The sequence below is a fragment of the Fundulus heteroclitus genome, chromosome 8 (genome assembly GCF_011125445.2).
Source record: "Fundulus heteroclitus isolate FHET01 chromosome 8, MU-UCD_Fhet_4.1, whole genome shotgun sequence".
NCBI lineage: Eukaryota > Metazoa > Chordata > Actinopteri > Cyprinodontiformes > Fundulidae > Fundulus > Fundulus heteroclitus.
This window is the reverse complement of record NC_046368.1, coordinates 27767614-27787375: the sequence shown is the minus strand read 5'-3', so window position 1 is coordinate 27787375 and position 19762 is coordinate 27767614. Positions and strand designations below refer to the sequence as shown.

The 19762-nt window shown below is 41.1% G+C and overlaps 1 protein-coding gene across 1 annotated transcript; it reads right to left on the bottom strand.

Moving 5' to 3' along the window:
• Window positions 1-3080: 3080 nt before the first annotated feature.
• LOC105931125 (proteinase-activated receptor 3) lies at window positions 3081-6422 on the bottom strand. The gene is made up of 2 exons (XM_012869664.3): window positions 5290-6422; window positions 3081-4409 (listed from the first exon to the last, which is right to left on the bottom strand). Exons 1-2 carry the CDS (start codon window positions 5354-5356, stop codon window positions 3352-3354), a joined length of 1125 nt encoding a protein of 374 aa, XP_012725118.2. The 5' UTR covers window positions 5357-6422; the 3' UTR covers window positions 3081-3351.
• Between the last annotated feature and the right edge of the window lie 13340 nt (window positions 6423-19762).

Sequence of the window (19762 nt, the reverse complement as noted above, 5' to 3'; positions counted from 1 at the left end):
TGAACCTCCAAAAGCATCTAAAGACAATTACAAGGTCAGCTTTCTACCACCTGAAGAACATTTCTAGGATTAAAGGACTGATGTCTCAGCAGGATCTGGAAAAACTAATCCATGCGTTTATTTTTAGTAGAATTGATTACTGCAACGGTGTTTTTACAGGTCTGCCTAAAAAGTGGATCAGACAGCTGCAGCTGATCCAGAACGCTGCTGCCCGCGTTCTCACTAAGACTAAGAAAGTAGAGCACATAACCCCAGTTCTAAAGTCCTTACACTGGCTCCCTGTATCTCAGAGAATAGACTTTAAAATACTTCTGTTAGTCTATAAATCTCTAAATGGCTTAGCACCTAAATACATCACAGACTTGTTATCAGCGTATAAACCCTCCAGACCACTCAGGTCTTCTGGCTCCAGCCTACTCTGCATACCTAGAACCAGAACTAAACAAGGAGAAGCAGCATTTAGTTCCTATGCTCCACTTATCTGGAACAAACTTCCAGAAAACTGTAAAAGTGCAGAAAGCCTGAGTTCCTTTAAATCAAGATTAAAAACACATTTGTTTAGAATTGCCTTTGAATGTTCAAGTTAAAATGTTTTACTGTTTTCAAATGTTCTTTTTTGTTTCTACACTATCCCTACTTGCTTTTATTCTGTTTTATTTTCCAATATTTTAATCATGTAAAGCACTTTGCATTGTCTCTGTACTGAATTGTGCTATATAAATAAATTTGCCTTGCCTTGCCTTGCCTTGAGCTACCTCTATAGTTATGCTGCTATAGGCTTAGGCTGCTGGAGGACATCAGGGTCTATTTTTCTCACTCATATCCTACTGTTCTCCAATTTGTATTGCTAGATTGTTATTTCATCTTTTACCTTTTTGTTCTCTGTAATTTTTTTCCCTTCATAGAAGGTACACCTGGTCTGGCATTCTGTTAACTGTGACATCATCCAGGAAAGACAGATCACCCGCTATTACCATCTAATGTACAAAATATTCCTGGATCAATGTGTGCTTGTGTGCTTTTCGTCTCTCTTGTTGTGTCTCTGTTCTGTCTTCTGTAACCCCCAGTCGGTCGAGGCAGATGACCGTTCATACTGAGCCTGGTTCTGCTGGAGGTTTTTCTACCCGTTAAAGGGAAGTTTTCCTCTCCACTATCGCTTCATGCTTGCTCAGTATGAGGGATTGCTGCAAAGCCATGGACAATGCAGAGGACTGCCCCTGTGGCTCTACGCTCTTTCAGGAGGAGTGAATGCTGCTTGTTAAGACTTGATGCAATATACTGGGTTTCCTTAGATAGGAAACTTTTTGACCAATCTGTATAATCTGATCCAATCTGTATAATCTGATCCAACCTGTATAATCTGATCCAATCTGTATAATCTGATCCAACCTGTATAATCTGATCCAATCTGTATAATCTGATCCAACCTGTATAATCTGATCCAATCTGTATAATCTGATTGAATTTGACTTTGGAAAGTGCCCTGAGATGACATGTATCATGAATTGGCGCTATATAAATAAAATTGAATCAAACACTGAGTTGCAGTGAAAATTTAATTTGCAAAGTGCAAAGTACAAAGGACTTTCTAGGACTTGTTAGGAAATATTTAACAAACTGCATGTTAGTTTATTCTGTTTTAGCTGGTTTTAGGCATCATCTTCATCTCTGAAGTGTAGTGCAAGCTTAGATTAGTAATACATTAGTAATACTCCTTTTATCATGTGCGATCTCTACTGTGTGGAGATCTGTACTTCCTTCTAACCACAACCCTGCAAGATAAGAATAGTGTGCAGCTGTTATGCGCCTGCACTGAACTTTCAACATATAAAAGACTCTTTCAAATGCATTTTCATATCATACACTTAAACTGCAGCCACGTGAAATGTACAAAAAGACAGCACTGTTGAAATTTATAATGCATTTTCTCATTGAAATGCGTGTTATTTTGATCATATTTGTGGAGTGAGACCACAAGAGTGATTATGTTGGGTCTGTCATTTCATCAAAAGAATGAGCTTTTTGGGCGCGATTGTGGCACAGCAGGTGCCACAACCCATATACGAAGGCCTTAGTCCTCGACGCGGTCAACTCGGGTTAAAACACGACTCACGGTCCTTTGCCGCATGTCTCTCCCCCTCTTCCACCCCCTTCCTGTCAGCCTACTTTCAGAAAAAAACAAGCCACTAGAGCCGCTAAAACCCCCCGCCCCCAAAAAAAAGAAGAAAAAAAAAAGCTTTTCTAGCTAAAGGTATTTAGAGAAACCTAGGATTTAAATTCTGCATCTGTCGCACGTGGTGTGAAATTTCAATAATAATTAGTAAATTGATAAATAAGTAAATGTGCTTTTCTTCTTAGGTTGTTCTGCCATTTATAGAGCAAAGTCAAGCAAACTAATTAGCAGGTTCATTTGAGAAACCATGGTCCAGGTAAGATGCTGCTTTTACACTTAGTGTGCTTGCTTTACTTACACTGCAGGGTTGTGCTCCTTTAGTTTTCAGACCAAGATTTTCCAAACAGCAGTGTTGAGAAAGCAACAAATGCAGCATTGCCATCTCTTCAGTCGATAAAGCAAGTAAATTCACCCTAAAAATAGCCAGAACTAGGCGCAGGTAGCACGACCCATGTATGGAGGCCTTAGTCTTCAACGCGTTTGACCGGGTTTGAATCTCTTCTACCCCCCTTCCCATCAGCCTACTTTCATTAAAAAGCGAGCCACTAGAGCTGCAAAAAAAAGTAGCTAGAAGTCCCTGACTGATTATTTACAGAACCACCCATCTGCATGCCACTGTAATTAAGGCCACATAAAGAGAAAAACATGATGATAAGTGAATAATAAACACCATAAATATGTTTAGAACTACACAAGAACATTTAAAACAGTAAATTTATTCCATTTATTTTTTTAGCTTGTTGTGGTTTTTAACCTTATGGTCAAATTAGGAACCCTACAAGAACTTACAGCTAAAATTGCCTTTTTACATTTTTGTATAAAATATCTAAATACTACTAAACAAGGTTATGTTTTCAACAAAGTTGATCCAAATTACTATTATCAAATCATCAGCCTGAAATTTAGCTTTTTATGAAGGTTCTGAATTATTTATTTGGAAAATCTTTACATCAAATGCTACATCGTTAACATCAACATGATAAAAAAAAGGATGTACATCATCTTTACATGTTTTACCAATCTGTCACAAACATTTATTTAACATAAAAGTGCAATATTTATAACAGCCACTGTACCACATGTCAAGACTAATTCTGCTTCAAACTGACAGACTTTTTTTGGGTTCCAGCCACAGAGAGTCTCTATTTCCTCAGTCTCTTTTAACGTTGCAGTCTCTTTCAGAATGATATGCTAAGGTTCTTGCCTTTGGGAGTCAGGAAGAACAGTCTGGAGCCTGCAGACTTGGACATGAGGACAAATAAGAAGGGGTCCAGACAGGCGTGGAGGCAGCAGAGACACACCGCCATGTTAAAGTAGACATACAGACTGTCATTTCCATTCCCAAACATCTGCATGTAATGGAGGAAGTGCAGGATGCCGGCAGGAAAGAAGCACCCCAGAAAGATGCTAAACACTAGAGAGCTGGACCTAACGTACATGGTCCAGTCGAAGTGTGACCGGCTGAGAGCTTTGAGGATCTGGACGAAGCAGAAAACAGTGACCACCATTGGCACCAGAAGGCACAAAACTGTGAGAATCAGGTTGCTATAGAGCAGGAACGCATGAGAGCTGGAATCCAGAGGCATTACGTCGTGGCAAGTGGTGCGGTTCAGCTGAGAAACCGGGAAGCTCTGCTGGACCAAGAGCTCGGGGACAAGGGAGACACCAAACACCCCCCACACGGCCAGGACAACCAGGGATGTGCACCTCACCTTGGGCAGTGTTTTGTACATGAACGGGTGCACTATGGCCATGTAGCGCTTGATGGCAATGCAAACCAACGTCAGGGCCGAGCAGTAGAGGTTACCATAGAAACAGGCCGTAACCGCTCGACAGGCAGCTTCTCCGAGCACCCAGTGGTTTCCATGGAGATGATAGTGAGCCTTGAACAGGAGAGAGATGAGGAGGAATAGGTCGGAGATGGCCAGGCTGCAGTAGAGGATGGCGGATGAAACCTTTCTAATTTTGGTAAAGAGTAAACAGAGGACGGTGATGTTGGCTGGGATGCCAACAATTACCAGAATAATGTAAATGACGGGGATGACTTTGATGCTCAGGGGCCCTTTGAGGTATCCTAGAGCAGCGCCGCTTATGAGCTGGGGAGCTGGAGAGAGAGTTGAATTGGGAGCTTGGGTGCCATGGAGGTCAGGCTTTGTGGGAACGAGAAATTTAAAGACTCTGGGCTGAGGGACCACTCTCTTTGTGCTGTTATTCTCATCTTTTATCCCCGTTTCGCCTGCAAGAAAAAAATCCTTCTTTTAGCTTTATTTGGCACGTAGTTGTTATCAGTCTTCGGAGTAAACAAATTAGAAGGTGTAGGGCAACTGTCTAAAACAATGAGGGCATGAGGGCACTAGAGACCATTGCTGTTTTCAAAAATAAAGTTAACTTTAGGGTTTTTACCGTACTTTGTTTTATTGCTGTTGTTTCCATACCAGCTGTCTGGATTAAATGTACAGATTATTTATTTATTCACCTTTTAATTAAAGAAAGAAATTCTGTCTGTTCACTTGTATGAGGACATTTAAATCCAGGCTTCTTAGAAAATTATCTCACTTTCCTCGATCCTTCAAACTAACACCACCACTTTTAAGCACACACTGGTTTTTTTTTTCATACTTAGACTTGTCTTTCTGATTAGTCATTAGTTTTTATTGCTTTTCCATTTATGTTACGTAAGACACGTTGTGTTTCCCTTATTGTACATGAATAGAGACCGATTGACTGATTGAGATGAACAGAACAATTCCCAAAGGTCAATGTGATTGTATCAGATTTTATGTTATTCTGGGAAAAAGAGGATTAAAAGAAAAACAAAAGATATTCCCAAAATCTTTACAGTTAAGTGTCTAAACCAAGCTAGTAACTAACATTTTTACTTTAAATGTCTGTTTGTCTTTGATTGTCATATAAAATAAAGCCCTGTTAAATAGATTAAATAGATCAGACTGTGTTCTAATAAGTGTTTTTTTTTTACATTAAAGTCAAACTGCATGAGGTGTCTGCACTTTTGTTCAGAAACCACAACCACAATGTTACAAGAGGGCAAGTTTTACGTTGCCTCAATCAAACCTCACACAAAAATGAAATCCCAATCACAAAAAAGCCTCTCTTACCATTTTCCTGAAGTGTCCCGTGTATAAACAGAGCAAACAGCAGAAGGCGAATGAAAAGTTTCCCCATGTTTTGGTCCGAACTTGAAACAGCACTCTTCTCAGAAGTGAGGCACGCAGCTTTTAGTTTGTTGGTTTTGCCTCTACGTGTTGTTTGTGCCCCCCCGCCTCCTTCTGAGAGTGTTTTGTGAGAAGCTCCACCTTAGACTGAAGACTGGAAGAGGAAGGAGCCGTTTACATGTGGCAACATGCTTATTCTCTTATTTTTTTATTTATCTTCTCAAAACTGTGCTGTCTGTCACACCCATGTGTGCTTCAAGTGTCTCTGGTGATTCAAGTGGACATTTTATTCTTAGGATTAAAGAAAACCCTCATTGTTTTCTTTGGTTTTTCCTTACGCTATTTAAAAACAGTGTGAAATACTGTTGCAAAGGGGAATGCATAACTATAAACCGTCCCTCGCCCCATCTTTGGCAAAAATGATGCATGTGAGTGGAAACATGACGTGAGGTGCTGGAAAAAGGGGCTGGCGGATAACTGAGGAAGTGACTGTCGAGAGGTGATAAGCTTGTCGTAGGGCGAAAAGCTTTCTTTGGTTTCCACTTACAAACGTTGGAACATAAATTATGCATTTCATATCCCTAAAAACATCTCTGCCTGGGTCACTGGTTGAATGGTTGCATGACTTTGAAAAAATATTCATAGCTCTTGAACTTTTTCCGCTTTTTTTCCACATTGCTACCACAAGTATAACTGCATTTTATCATAATTTAGCCCAAAACTCGGGAATACATAGATGTAAACTTGAAGGAATTTAGACATGGTTATCAAAGTGGTTTACCTATAAGAATCTGAAAGTTGGTAAATGTTCTGTAGGACCATCTTTTGTTGCAATTACATCTGTAAGTGTTCAGGTGTGAAACCACCATCTTTACAAACTTACGTTTTTGTCCCTTGTTGGTAACGATCTGTGAACTTCAATTCTTGGTACAGACTATCAATGGCGTACTGCGCACGTGACGTCACCGTCTCAAGAGCAACGCCCCTTTTGCCGCTTTGGTAGGGCAAACAGGTAGAGGACGCCCGTAGCCACCAGCTATTACACGCACAACAGAAACAGCGATATGACCGACTTTATAGCCATTAAACTTTCCCAAGACGATGTCCCAGGCGCACGGATTACTTGTCGAACTGTCGAAGAACACACCAACCTTCAGCTCAAACGATGGCTTGAGTGTCGAGGGCTTAAAAAGACCGGAAAACGGGCCGAGTTGATCAAACGGTAAGTCGTTTTTTTTCCCTGCTCGGCGTTCATGGCGTCGTCGGCCGTTTTTTTTTTTTTCTGTTTGTAATCACCGTCCAGGAATCGATGTTGCCAATAGGTAGCTACAAAACAACTGTTTACATCTCAGCTGCCATGATAGCCTATATGCTATCATGGTAGCAGGCGCTTCATTCGATTGCTCGGTTGACAAAGGTAAATGGTATTCAAAAAACTCTTACCTGTTCACTACTTGATGTCGCTGGAATTGGGTCAGGATGTTCTTCGGTTGGGCCCTTTCCTCCAACAAAATGCTTGCTACATATGTACGTGAATTTGGTAACTTTTTCCGGGTTGAACTGTTGTGTAGGGCGACCGCACCGGTGTACCCAGCGCACACATTTCTCCTTGGCAGTCTTGAAGAAAACATCCTTCATATGCGGCCGATCAGCGTACCTCGAGTCGCTGTTGCACGTTCCATAGCAACAATGTTTAAAAACCATGGTCTTAGATTTGGAAAAAGCAGTCATTTTACGAGTAAAACCAAGGGTAACGCAAGTCTCTTTTACAGCGAAACAGTGGAGGACAGAGCAAGCTTGCCCTACCGCGTACCACGTGATATGACGTCTCGTGACGTCAAGCTCGCTCGCGGTACGCCATTGGCTCTGGATTTTGACTAGGCCATTCTAATCCATTGGCACGCTTTCATTTCATCTACTCCATTGTAATTCAGGATCCACGTTTATGGTCTCTCCGAAAGCTAAACCTCTACCCCACTTTATGTCATGCAATGCGATGTAGTGTCTGGACCAAAGGGTAAACAGAATCCTGGAGCCATCATAAAGATAAAGAAATTTGCTAGAGGAACAAAGGAGCTGTGGTGGGGCGAGAAACTGGACAGGTGATTAAATAACAGAGGATCTGACAGATGGAGAGTGTGACCAGCAAGCTTAAAAACAGGGAAGTGAGGAGAGAAAGGCATCGAAAACAGGTGAAAGCAATCGGATGATAATGGGTGACAGGTTAGGGCAATGAAGGTAGGGAACTGAGGGAGAGGGAAAATAAAGACAGAATGGGAGCAAACACTGGAATAAATCTAACAGACAAAACTAAAATTGTACAGAACAAACTAACAAACTAACTCTACAGTTTCCACAATCCACAACACAGGAGTGACGTGATGCAAAGCAATGCTAAGTGAGGCCACAGAGGCAATTCTAGCAATGCAAAATGCACGATCGTGGCAATCGAAGCGAAGACAGTTGTTGAAGCTGAAAAAGCTGAACTTTTGTGTCTTGTCGCAACATGGAAGAAAAGCTGATAGTAGCAGCCTGAGGTCGGCCTCAGTTGTATGACTCAACCAATTACTACTACTGAAACAAGTCCAGATAATGTCAGGCAAGCGACAGCAAACAAAAGGGGCCACAGTGTGGCGCTATTCGCGTTTAATGTGAACACACCTTAAGAAGGCAGGATCCAGGCACTTAAATAACTTGTCCAAGAGAAATACCTGGAGATTGTGACTGTTTAAATGGGCCGAGTCACGTATTTTGAGCATAAAAAAAAGAAAGCACGAAAAAAAAACATGTATAATTTTCTAATAAAACAGTATATGCCAAGCATTCGTCCTGGTAGTGCTTACTTTATCCTTTTTTAGCCTGAAAAGACTTTGCACCAGGCATGATTAGCATACTTAAACATTGTTGTGCAGTACTGTGGAGCCATCAGAAAGCTCATTCAGCTATTTTAAGAACCAGTAGACTGTCCTGGAATTTCCCTTACAGCGAAGTAACACTTCAGCATGATTAAATACGAACCAGATGTACAGGGTTAGGGTTACTTTACATCTTTCATTTGCACCTCCACTGAGTTATTTTTGGCGTGCTTGACGCCATTGCGTCTTCTTGTTCACTTACATGCGCAATATTGTACATCTGGTAAGCTGGTGCTTTGTTTACTAAGAAATAGAGCAAAAACAAAGTGTAAAATGCAAATAAAATATAACAAGCCAACGGGGCGTGATAATTTAATTGTATATAACCAGAGTGAGCTACAGGTGTAGAAATTCGTAAACTCATTGTATATGACTGCGCCCCTTTAAAGGAGAAGTCCGGTCAAAATCAGAATTCAAACCACTGAAAGTACTTTAAATATAAAACTACTACATACTGTGCAAAAAATTATACGTTTTTTTAGTTATGAATAATTTTCATTTAATCATGTTTATGTGGAGGAATCCATCTTGGTCAAGAATAGTACTGTCACCTCCCATTTTTTGACGTCACTCGGCGGACCCGCAGTTGAGCAAGTTTCAACGCTCTGTTTGTCACGGCGCACTATTTTCCAACATGGTGACGACTGGTGTTCTGTACGAAGCAGAGAGTGATGAAGTACTTAGTGACAGTGATGAGAGTTCTGTGGAGCTATCATCATCTGATAGCGATATGGATTTTTTTAGAAGAGTTTCTTGACAGAAACCGGACTTTTGACGGAATCCAGCGTACCTATTTCCAGTGCAAACTCAGTCGGGTCCTACAGTATATATGTATACACGCGTGTGTGTGTGTGTGTGTGTGTGTGCGTGTGTGTGTGTGTGTGTGTGTGTGTGCGCGCTCCGCCGCAGCACGGCGCTGCACGCTGCAGCGGAGCGCGCACACACACACACACACAGCGGAGGAGAGATCGCTGAAGTGACTTATGTTATATTTGCCCACTAGTAAATAGGGCAGGTGGTCATTATTGTATAAATAATAAAATATAAAAGCGTTCCAGCACATGCTGGGGCGGAGGGATACCACATCACATGTGGAATCCCTCCGCCCCTCTGCTCGGTGACCATCCCCGCAAATTCTAAATAAAAAATTCTAAAATAAAAAATAACTTACCGAATATCCTCGCTCTCATGTCATGTTCAAAACATTCTTCTTCAAAATGGTCACTGCATATGACGTGTTTTCTCTCTGGCCAGAAGTTAGATGGCAAATCCGTTCTGTTCAAGTTGGCAATCCAGCACCGAGCCCGGTGGCTCATGAATCGGGAAGTTGAAATAAGCAATGTTTTTTCCACTTTTACCAGTTGTGTTGGAACATCCGATGGCCATGCACGTGGGCATTGTTGCTTCAGCAATAGCTCTTGGGAATGTCAGTGGTGAAGTCCTCTGGAAACCCGAAAAAAGTATTGATGATCGCAGCTATGTAGAACGGCTCCTATTGACTTTGCATGGAAAGCGGAGAGAAATGCTGTCGCCGCTTCCGCTTTTCCACGCCCCAGGATGTGATGTCAAACGCCCCTTACTGCCCAAATATGGGCAGTAATGTCAGCCCCCATACACAGTGATTCAGACGACAATTTATGTTTTTATTTTCTTATTGATTAAAGATAAGTTCATTAAATAACCACAAACGTATTAGTTTTAGTTATAGCTAATGATACCCTGATTTTTCCTTGTTGACCGGACTTCCCCTTTAAGTCTTTTGGAGCCTCTAACTGCTGGGGAGTCAGATTGGTTTGCTTCCCTTGTCCCCCCCCCCCCCAACCCCCTGTTTCTTTTTTTATAGAGCCATGGTTGCATAGGATGCATTACCTGGATTTTTGGTTTTAGAGAACAATAAAATATGTTTTTAACAAAAATTTAAACTTTTTCTGTTTACACAACAATGAATTCTGAACAGTATCAACTATTTGTAAGCAGCAATGATTATGTAAATTTTGGTGTGTAATGCATATTACTACAGTTATTTCTGATGTGTGGTTGTGGGTAAAAGAAGTAGGCCTCAGGACTGTGGCTACCACGTCACATTAGAGGATCAATTGTAAAATTGTGAATAAATGGATTTGAGTTGGGACATTACAACTTAGTTATTTGCAATAATCATAGTTGTTATTTTCCATTTTATTTTATGTATATATCTGATATATTATTAATAATAATTAAATCTTGTACCATACTGTGCTTTCACAGTTTGTTGTGTATGTATGTTTTTGTATGAATGGGAAAGAAAGAGACCCTAGGCAGAATAGCTCCTGTATCCAGCCAGGAGCTAATGGGGCTCTCAATAAAATAAAATAAAATCCTCCCCAGTGTGTTTTTTTTTCCATTTGTCTTCAATGTGTTGTCACATTCCCAGGTGGTATAAGGTGGAGTCATAAGTGTGATCTTCATCCTGACAACAGCACCTGTTGAGAAGTAATCAAACTCCAGCTTAAAAGACTGGTCCTTCCAGCCTGACCTCACTGGTTTGTCAGTCCCTTAGCTGTGGAAAATTGCTAATCAAGAGTCCTCTGCAGCAGTCTTTGTCTCCTACGGAGCACCAAGATCCCTTCAACCATTCCAGCACGAGTTACTGCTGGGATGAAAATATTTCAGACCCTTCAGTCGCCTGCCGGCCATCAGCCCCGAGCTTGCGCTTGGGTCAGGCCCGTATTAAGACAATGTGGTGTCCCTGGGCACTATACCTCAAAGCCCCCCCCCCCCCCCCCCCCCCCCCCTGCTAACCCGTGCTGTCCTCCGGTCAAAAACATCAGACATAATCAAGGGGATTTCTGTAATGTAATTTACTATTTACTAACTTACACAACTACATGTAGGCATATTAGCAGTGAGCAATATTCAAAGATCTCATTTTAAAATGTTGAAATCAAAAAAATCTTGATTTATTTATCATTTATTATTATTGTGACATCAGTGTTCACAAAACGAATAATGCATGGTCTTTCAACAATTTCAAGTAAATAATATAACAATTTATGAAAAATATATTTTTAAAGCATGTGTCATGTGGTGCCCCCCCATGGTTGGTGCCCCTGGGCACTGGCCCACTGGCCCTTATGGATAATCCGGCCCTGCTTGGGTCCAGTCCTTTGTAACACTCACAGAGTTTCTTCAGGGATTCCCTTGTATTAAGCTCCATCTACCTTCCCTTAAACACCAGCTCCCTATGACAAACTTATCCATGCCATCTCACATCATGGGGTTGGTTTATTCATAGTGATGTAAAGTATTAGCTTTCTGTCACACAGTATTTTGCATGTTGCGGTTTTGAAATTGTGGTCTCATGTGACCAGAGTTCTCGTTTCTATATCCCTGGTGTCTTCTACATGCCGTGGTGTACCATTTTTTTAACAACAGCTATCTACTTGTCACTCTTCTACAAAGGACAGATTTATTAAGTCCAGAATTGTTCAGAGATGTTCCTACATTAGCTGTGGATCTCTGCAGCTCTTTCCGTTGCCATGGGCCTCGTGTTATGCAGTTTGACCATACTTTGTCCTCATTTGAATGAAGGATTGAATAGTGCTCTTTGAGATGTTCAAGAATTGGGATATGGTTTTGTAATCTAACCCCGCTTTAAAATTTCTCCATAACTTTATCCCTGAGCTGTTTGTTGATACGAAAACGTTTGAAAGGCACTGCATTTCAGAACTTTATCCCACGAAAGGACAGTTTATTATCAGAGCCCTGACATCCAGCTGATAGCAGATGCCGCAGTGTTTTCATTGAATCACTTTCTCAAATATTTGTGTGTTCCGTGCAAGCATGGGTTCGACCTCTCGCTAGCTACAAAACATGCAGATAGAGAAGGGAACTTCTCCAGGGAACTTTCTGTGTGTGACGTCAAGCTATGAAGTCTAGGAGGATGTTCAAAGTCAAGACAAAAAACAGCTTTTGATCTGCTTGATGGCAGTTTCTTTTTAAACCGATCCAGAAACGCCCCTTTCAAAAGGGAAAGAAAAAATGTCTTAGAAGTTTGGCTGTTACTACTCTACTCCTTTTTTGCTATCCTGTCATAGCTTGTCATACTAGTTAGATTTATAGAAATTCTTTGTTCTAAGTACAGTTGTAGTACAGAAACTCTGAAGATTCAAAAGTGGGCCTTTAAGTGTGGTTTCTTTTTCTCCAAGCTCCTCGTTGCATCTGTCGCAGCCATCTGTTTCCTGTATCCTTTTATAACCAAGTCTCTGTTCTGTTTCTATTCTCTCCATAGAGTCATACACCATTATTAAATCTGTTTATTTTTTTTATTTTCCAAAACAAGAACTTTAAAGACATATTCGCTCTTCACTGGCATGGATGATATGAATTTACTGTTTATCCTCCTCTAATCATCACAGGGTCAACATCATACCATACAGGCTCAGTAGTGTCCTTGTACATATGCAACACAGATGTAGCAATAAGCATTGTATTGGCATAAATTTGGATGGATGTTGACCTCATTGAAATTGATTTGTTTCCTGGTAAAAATCTAGCTTTTGATAATAGTGTACACGTTATTTATTTGCAAAATGGTCGAGGCTATTGTAAAGGTTTAATGTTGGCCTGCTTTTGTCATGATCTTGCCACTGATGCCTGGTCTGATCACTCAGTTCACACACCTGTTTAGCTCCACCCAGTTATATATATATATATATATATATATATATATATATATATATATATATATATATATATATATATATATATATATATATCCACCGGTTATCTTCCAATAAGCTCAGTCCCTCTCCAGCCACCACTCTGCTTCAGATCAGCTCCACCTGTTGCAAATAATTACAGTCAACTCTACTCACCTGTTCACCTGCCTATATATACCTACCTCTTTCATCCACTCTCTGCCAAAACATCTCGTCTTGTCCTGCCTCATGTTCACCATCGCCTTGAAACTCCCAGTTTCTGTGTGCTCAGCCTTTTGGACTTGGAATTTCTGCCCCCAGTGATGTAGGTTTCCAGTGCCTGCATGCTGCCCGGTTCTGCCCTGTTATCTGAGTTCTAGCTGCTTGCTCTGCCTGTTCTGGTGGGTCACTACCTGCACCTTCTGCACCTGATCGGCTCCTGCCTTCATCACTCAGTCTAAGTCTGTCACTACCTGCATCTTCTGGTCTCCTGCTTATTAGAGGCCTGCATGGGCCTAAAATTTCAGGCCCGGCCCGGCCTGGACCCCTGGCAGTCAGGCCCTAACCCAAGCCTGCCCGACAAATTAAGCTATTAATGAGCCCAAACCCAAGCCCGACTAAAAGGGTCCGCTATTTAGACATGACTGTTTCCCGACACTTCGGTTGCGTAATAGTTTCTCAGAAAGCCGACTCGAACAATTAAACAAATAATACTTTTAACACAGGATTAACCCTTGCAAAGACAAGCGTTTATGCATTTAATTAGACCTCAATGTCGAAATAACGGGATGTCATTGTCGCAAAAGCAGCATGTAACGGACAGCCAGGATATATGACATCGGTAAATCTATGCGCCACGGGAGTAGATAAATGAGCAGCACACATGAGCTCTTTGTTAATTATGAGGTCGAAGTGTTCCCATTAAGAGATTTTCCCTCCCATATTGGGAATTTTCAATAGCTCACCTCTGGCTAGCTGGCTTTTCAGTTTGTCCATCTTTATTGACTGACCGGAACAGAAGTACGGAGCCCTAGAGGGGTCATCGCAAAATGTTTTGCATGTTGAGAGAATGTGCCCTCGTTTTACTACATTGTGGCGTGCTGCGTAGCGTCTGCTTCCAAAGAAAAAGAGAAATAAAAAGCTGTGCGCGTGAATGTTTTTCTGACCTGACCTAACTGAAAAATCATGAATACATAAAACCAACTTTATCGGTGTCAAGCCCGAGCCCTACTCGAGCCCGTGCTATTCATTGAATTTAAGGCCGTACCCGGCCCGAATTTGCATATTGTGTCGGGGCCCTGCCTGCTTGCAACATCAGCCATTATTCACCGGCAAGTCTGGTTCTGCTTGCCTGCCTCAGCTGCCATACCTCATGCTCACAATAAACTTTTCTAAACTCTATTCTGTGTTCGGCTGATCTTCGGGTTCACCAGTTCATTTGTTACATATATGTTCTTAACTTTATAAAGTTTTTGAATCACAACTCCAAACTGAATAAAAAAGGGTTTACTTATTGGTATAATTTTTAATTTTTTTTATTTATTTTTAATCATGTTTAAATTTCTATGCTTTGGGAAGCACCTTTTTATTTTTATTTATTTATTTATTTACATTATCCAGTCGCACCTTGTCATTTTCATCTGTGAAAGGTTCTATTTCTATAAACCCAAATGGCATACGATGGGTGTATTTATACCTCTGAGTGTCGCTTTATTAACTGATAATAATGGTGTTCTATTTTTTAAATTATTAGATTTTCTGAATCTGCCTTAGGCAATCCTGTCTTCTGAATTAAACTGAAAACAGTAAGAAATTCCTCATTCTCACAGAAGATGGCAACATTTCCCTTTATAGCTACACATATTTTCATCACTTTTGCATGGTCTTTTTCTTTTCATAATTACCCCTTGATTAAAGTCTCAAATATTGTACACCGATTCTGTAAATGCAGAGTTCTGACATACATTGTTCAAGTTTCCCTAGAGTCTCCAATGACACATGCTTTGCATCACAGTGGCTGATGGTTTTCTATGAAAGCTCAAATAAACTGGCCAAACAGATGACTTCCTGTACTTGTCCACTTCAAAGCTTTCACTGGCATTTATGTGGACATCTTGACACAAATCGTGATCCCCGTTGGATAAACTGATATCACGATAATTCACAAATGTTATGCTCCAGACAGTTTCCTGCTTGTGTCACCAATGTCCCATATTTGTGGTATTTGGAATCCATTTATCTAACTTTAAAGCTACATTTAAATAGAAAAGTGGAACACATTTTGGAACAAATTTTTATTAATTGTAAAGGAAATGAACATTTGGTTTTTGAATTTCCTTTCCAAAAAAAAAAAAAAACTGTAGGAGGTGGTGTGCATAGGTATTAAATCCCCATTTCTCCAGATACCCCTAAATAAAATCCAGTGCAGCCAACGCCTTCTCAAGTTAATAAATAGAACCCACTTACATTTCCTGTAATCTCTTTGGCTTCACAGAGTGTTGTTCAATTCATCAACCCAAAATGGAAAAGGTATAGCACGACTGCAGACCTACCAAGACAAGATCATCCACCTACACTATATGGGCATGGAGAATATTGATCAGAGAAGCAGCCAACATGCTTGTAGTAACTCTAAAGAAGCTGCAGAGATCCACACAACACACACCACAAGTGCAGCATTAATAATAATATTAATTGACTTTTATTGATCTCACTATGGAGAAATTCACTTTTGCATCTTAACCCATCCACTTGGGGAGCAGTGGGCTGCCACTGTGTGGAGCCTGGGGAGAAATTGGGGGTTAAGGGTCTTGCTCAGGGACCCAGAACGGCAGCTTGTGGGAGTTGAACTCAGAACCTCTTGGACCGAAGCTCTGTGCTCTAACCACTAGGCCATCACTCCCCTTTAAAATTGTTCTGCATTTAACCCATTACCCTAGGGGAGCAGTGGGCTGTCATGTGCGGCGCCCGGGGAGCAGTCGGGGGTTAAGGGTCTTGCTCAGGGACCCAGAGTGCAGGCAGTTGGGATTGAACCGGGTACTTGCATCCTTCTCAGAGCGCAAGCGCGCTGCTCTAACCACTCGGCCAGCACTCCCCCAATTTTACTGTCAAGCAATTTGTTTTTTTATCAGTTGTTCGGTATGTTTTTTATGTTGAAAAATTAGTCCTCACTGTACAATATCTTACTCTTTATTTTTATGTAAAGAATAGGGAAGCTGATCCAAGCTACCAATGACTGGAGCCACACACAGAGTAATAGTGGGGGGGGGGGGGGGGGGGGATTCACCTTCCAGTAGGACAAATAACATTGTCTTCCACTGGACTGTCGTATAAGATCCAAAAACCAAACATTGAATTTTGTAGTTTTCATGTGGCAAAATGTGAAACACTTAAGGAGGAGGTGGGTGTGGGGGGGTTAACTTATATGAAGATATTTGGTTTCTATGTAAACAGACTTGGGACTAAAGGAATGCTGCTACTGAAGATTAAAGGCCGGCACAAGTATTTGGTCTTGGTATAGAGCATGACTAAGAGAAAAGGAAGGAATAATTAACAGAGTGAAACACAAACTTGTGTTGCGTCATCATGGTGCAATCATTCAAGTTCCAGTGAAGACAGTTTCAGTTAACTCCGCTGATCACAACACATTTTAAGGTCTGACTTGAAAAATAACTTATTTTACAAAGAAGAACAGATTCCATAAATATTCACAATAATTAAATAACTAATTTATCCCAGCAATTTTTATGGTTTTCAATAAAATCAGAACTATTTTACTATAGTTTGAGTTGAGGTGACCAAATAGTAGCATATATTCTAAATTTTTCTGGATGATACATTTAGACATCCATAGAAAACAAAGAATGAACATTTATAGAGAACACCCTTACGGATGAAAAACACACCACATAAAAAAGGGAAGCGGACGGATATTGTGCAATTATTAATTTATAACAAAGGCAAATTGAGACAAAAAAAGTTCAATGTACCAAACAACACTTCCACAGAAGTTAAAATGTGTGCATTACCAGTCATTACCATGTGAGAGACATTTCGTCATATAAACCATGTCCAGATCTGGTAGATGGTATCCCACAATCCTCTATGCTGTCCTCACCACCGGTGCTAAATCCTTACATTCTCTTGTGTCGTGCAGCTCCCTTACCACACTGTCATGTTGAGACACAGGATGTCTTCAATTGTGGCTCAATTTTCTGAGAAAGAAGAGCCTTCTTCACCAGGTGGGGGGTGTTCCCGGCACAAGTGAGGTCAGAGGAAACGTGAATACCCAGTAACTTTATGCTGCCCAGATGCTCCACTGCCTCTCCAGGTGTGTAGAAAGGAACACATTTTGTCTTCATGGACCTCCTGTTGATCTCCTTGGTCTTGCTGGTGTTCAGGATGAGGTTATTCCTAGAGCACCATAGTGTCAGATTGTGGACCTCTCATCATTGTTTGATATAAGACCCACATCATCGGTGTCGTTGGGAAACATCGACACCATGTTTGTTGTGCGGATAGCAGAGCAGTCGTGTACGAAGACGGGGAAGAGGGCAGGGCTGAGAACAGAATTCCTGCGACATTCCAGTGTTGAGGGTCAGTGGGGCAGATGTGCGTTTTCCAATCCTCACCACCTGTTGGTGAGGAAGTCACTGATCCAGGAGCAGAGAGGCACAAAGAATCCCAGCTCATGCAGCTTCAGGACCTGAATTCCTAAAGGCCGAGCTAAAGCCCACAATTGGTATCTTAACATAGGTGGTGTTAGGGTGCTGAGTCAGAACACACAGCAAACCCGACTCGATTCAAACCTGCAGCAGAACGGGAGGAGGAGCCGTCAACTTACAAGGCAAGAACAGCGTTAAACAAAGGGATGTCTTGTAAGACAAAGGGATGTTTGCGTGATTGCAACTAAACATACTTTGATGGTGGAAAAGGCCTTTCCATGGTCTAAAAGGTGATGTAGGAAGCACAACACATCAGGAACCAAACAGTGAAATTAAATCACGAGCCCTCAAACATACCCCACTTTGGTGCCCTAGTGCTCTGAATGGTCTGGATCACATTTAAAGGAAGGCCAAACTTATTTAAATGAATCCTTTCACAAACGAGGCCCGGGGAGCTAATCTCTCAGGATGTGGGTGAAAAATCTGGCCATGCGTCTGGAGACCAGATCCGTACGCACCGGCAGCGGCCATAACTGCACACAGAGGAGCCTCACGATCTCCGCCATCCGAGGCCTGCTGGGCCAATATGGTGCTAATACGATCGCTGACAACTGTTGTTCCCTCATTCTGTTCCGTACTGATGTTATCAAGTTGAGAGGCAAGAGCGCATATAACAACGCATCCAGCCATGGATGCGCCAAGGCATCCACTCCTTACGGTGCATCCCTGTCGCCCACTGAAAAGAGCAGCTGGCACTGAACAGCGGGCACCTCGCCCCAATCCGGAGGACTACTTCAGGGTTGAGTCACTGCTCCACATCATTAGGCTGTGAGCTAGTCTGTGCAGCCTCACCTCCCGGGTACATCCGTGTCGGTTTATATGTGCTGCCTACCACCATTGTATTGTCAGTTCTGACTAAAACATGATGGCTCTGTAGCAATGGCAAAAAAAAACAATTCAAGGACAGGACAGCCACCAGTAATTCTAGGTAACAACATTCATTGTTTTCAGCTACAGCGAGCCGGGGGCTGCACTCCCAGCACGTCTGAGTATTTTCTAAATCAAGCGATATGTCAACACACCAAGGAGATATTTCAGGTCAACATAGCTAACGTCCCGCCTAAAACCTTTATAAAAGTTAATTTTATGTCTCAGAAACATCCAACTTTATTCACAACTTTAACTCATCTGTTTCCGGTTTAAAATTTCTCTTCAACCCACAGTGACACATTTGTCGGCTGCATTAAAATTTAATAACAAATCAATTTTTAAGGATCAGCCAATGGTGTCGCAGGTCTAACCCACTGACGTCTGATTGACAGGTGAAGTGATTCTGCTGAAAAGTGTCATCATGAAATGAAAAGGCCATTGGGGAAAACACCATTATGAAATAAAAGAGGACTTTTTTTTAGTTGCTGGAATTAAATAATAATGCCTCAATGATCATTTCTTTTATTGCAAAAATATTTATGTGAAATTAATGTTTTGTTATTATAAAAAAAATTAAAAGAAGAATTAAAAACATTTCATAATAATGAGATGGTAATTTTATTTGACAATTTCATTGTCACTTTGAACATTTATAGCTTATTTATTCTAGTAGATAATTATTTCAAAATATTTTATTCATATATTTCATTTTGAACACTTTTATCCTTTTGGGGAATTCCTTTGTTTTTTCTTGTTTCTTCCTGTTTTACTTGTTTACTTTGTTAAATGTTGAATATTGAAAAGAGGCCAGGCCAGACCAGAAAAAACAACCAGGAAAGAACAAAGGTTTTCAGCAGCAAAAGACATCACAACAACAAGCCCTATTTTGGTGTTACTCTCAATTAGAACTGTGCCTTGACTCTGAACCTTATCTCTCACTATCTGCATCCTGCCTCCTCCCCTGAGCTAATGTGTATTCAGAAAAAAACAGCAGGGCTGACCTCTATACTGCATTTACCGTGAACAGCCGCACTTTTATCTTTATTGGACTGAAATAAATACCACATTTTTTATACCAGCGTGAGATCAACGTGTAAAGGAAAGAGGTCACAGATTGACGTACAGGAAATGATCTCACTCCCTCAGCTCCCTGTCATCTCATTGTGTTGGTTTGCCTTCACAACATTCATTGTTTTCAGCTACTGTGAACACTGCTTTCAGAGAAAAC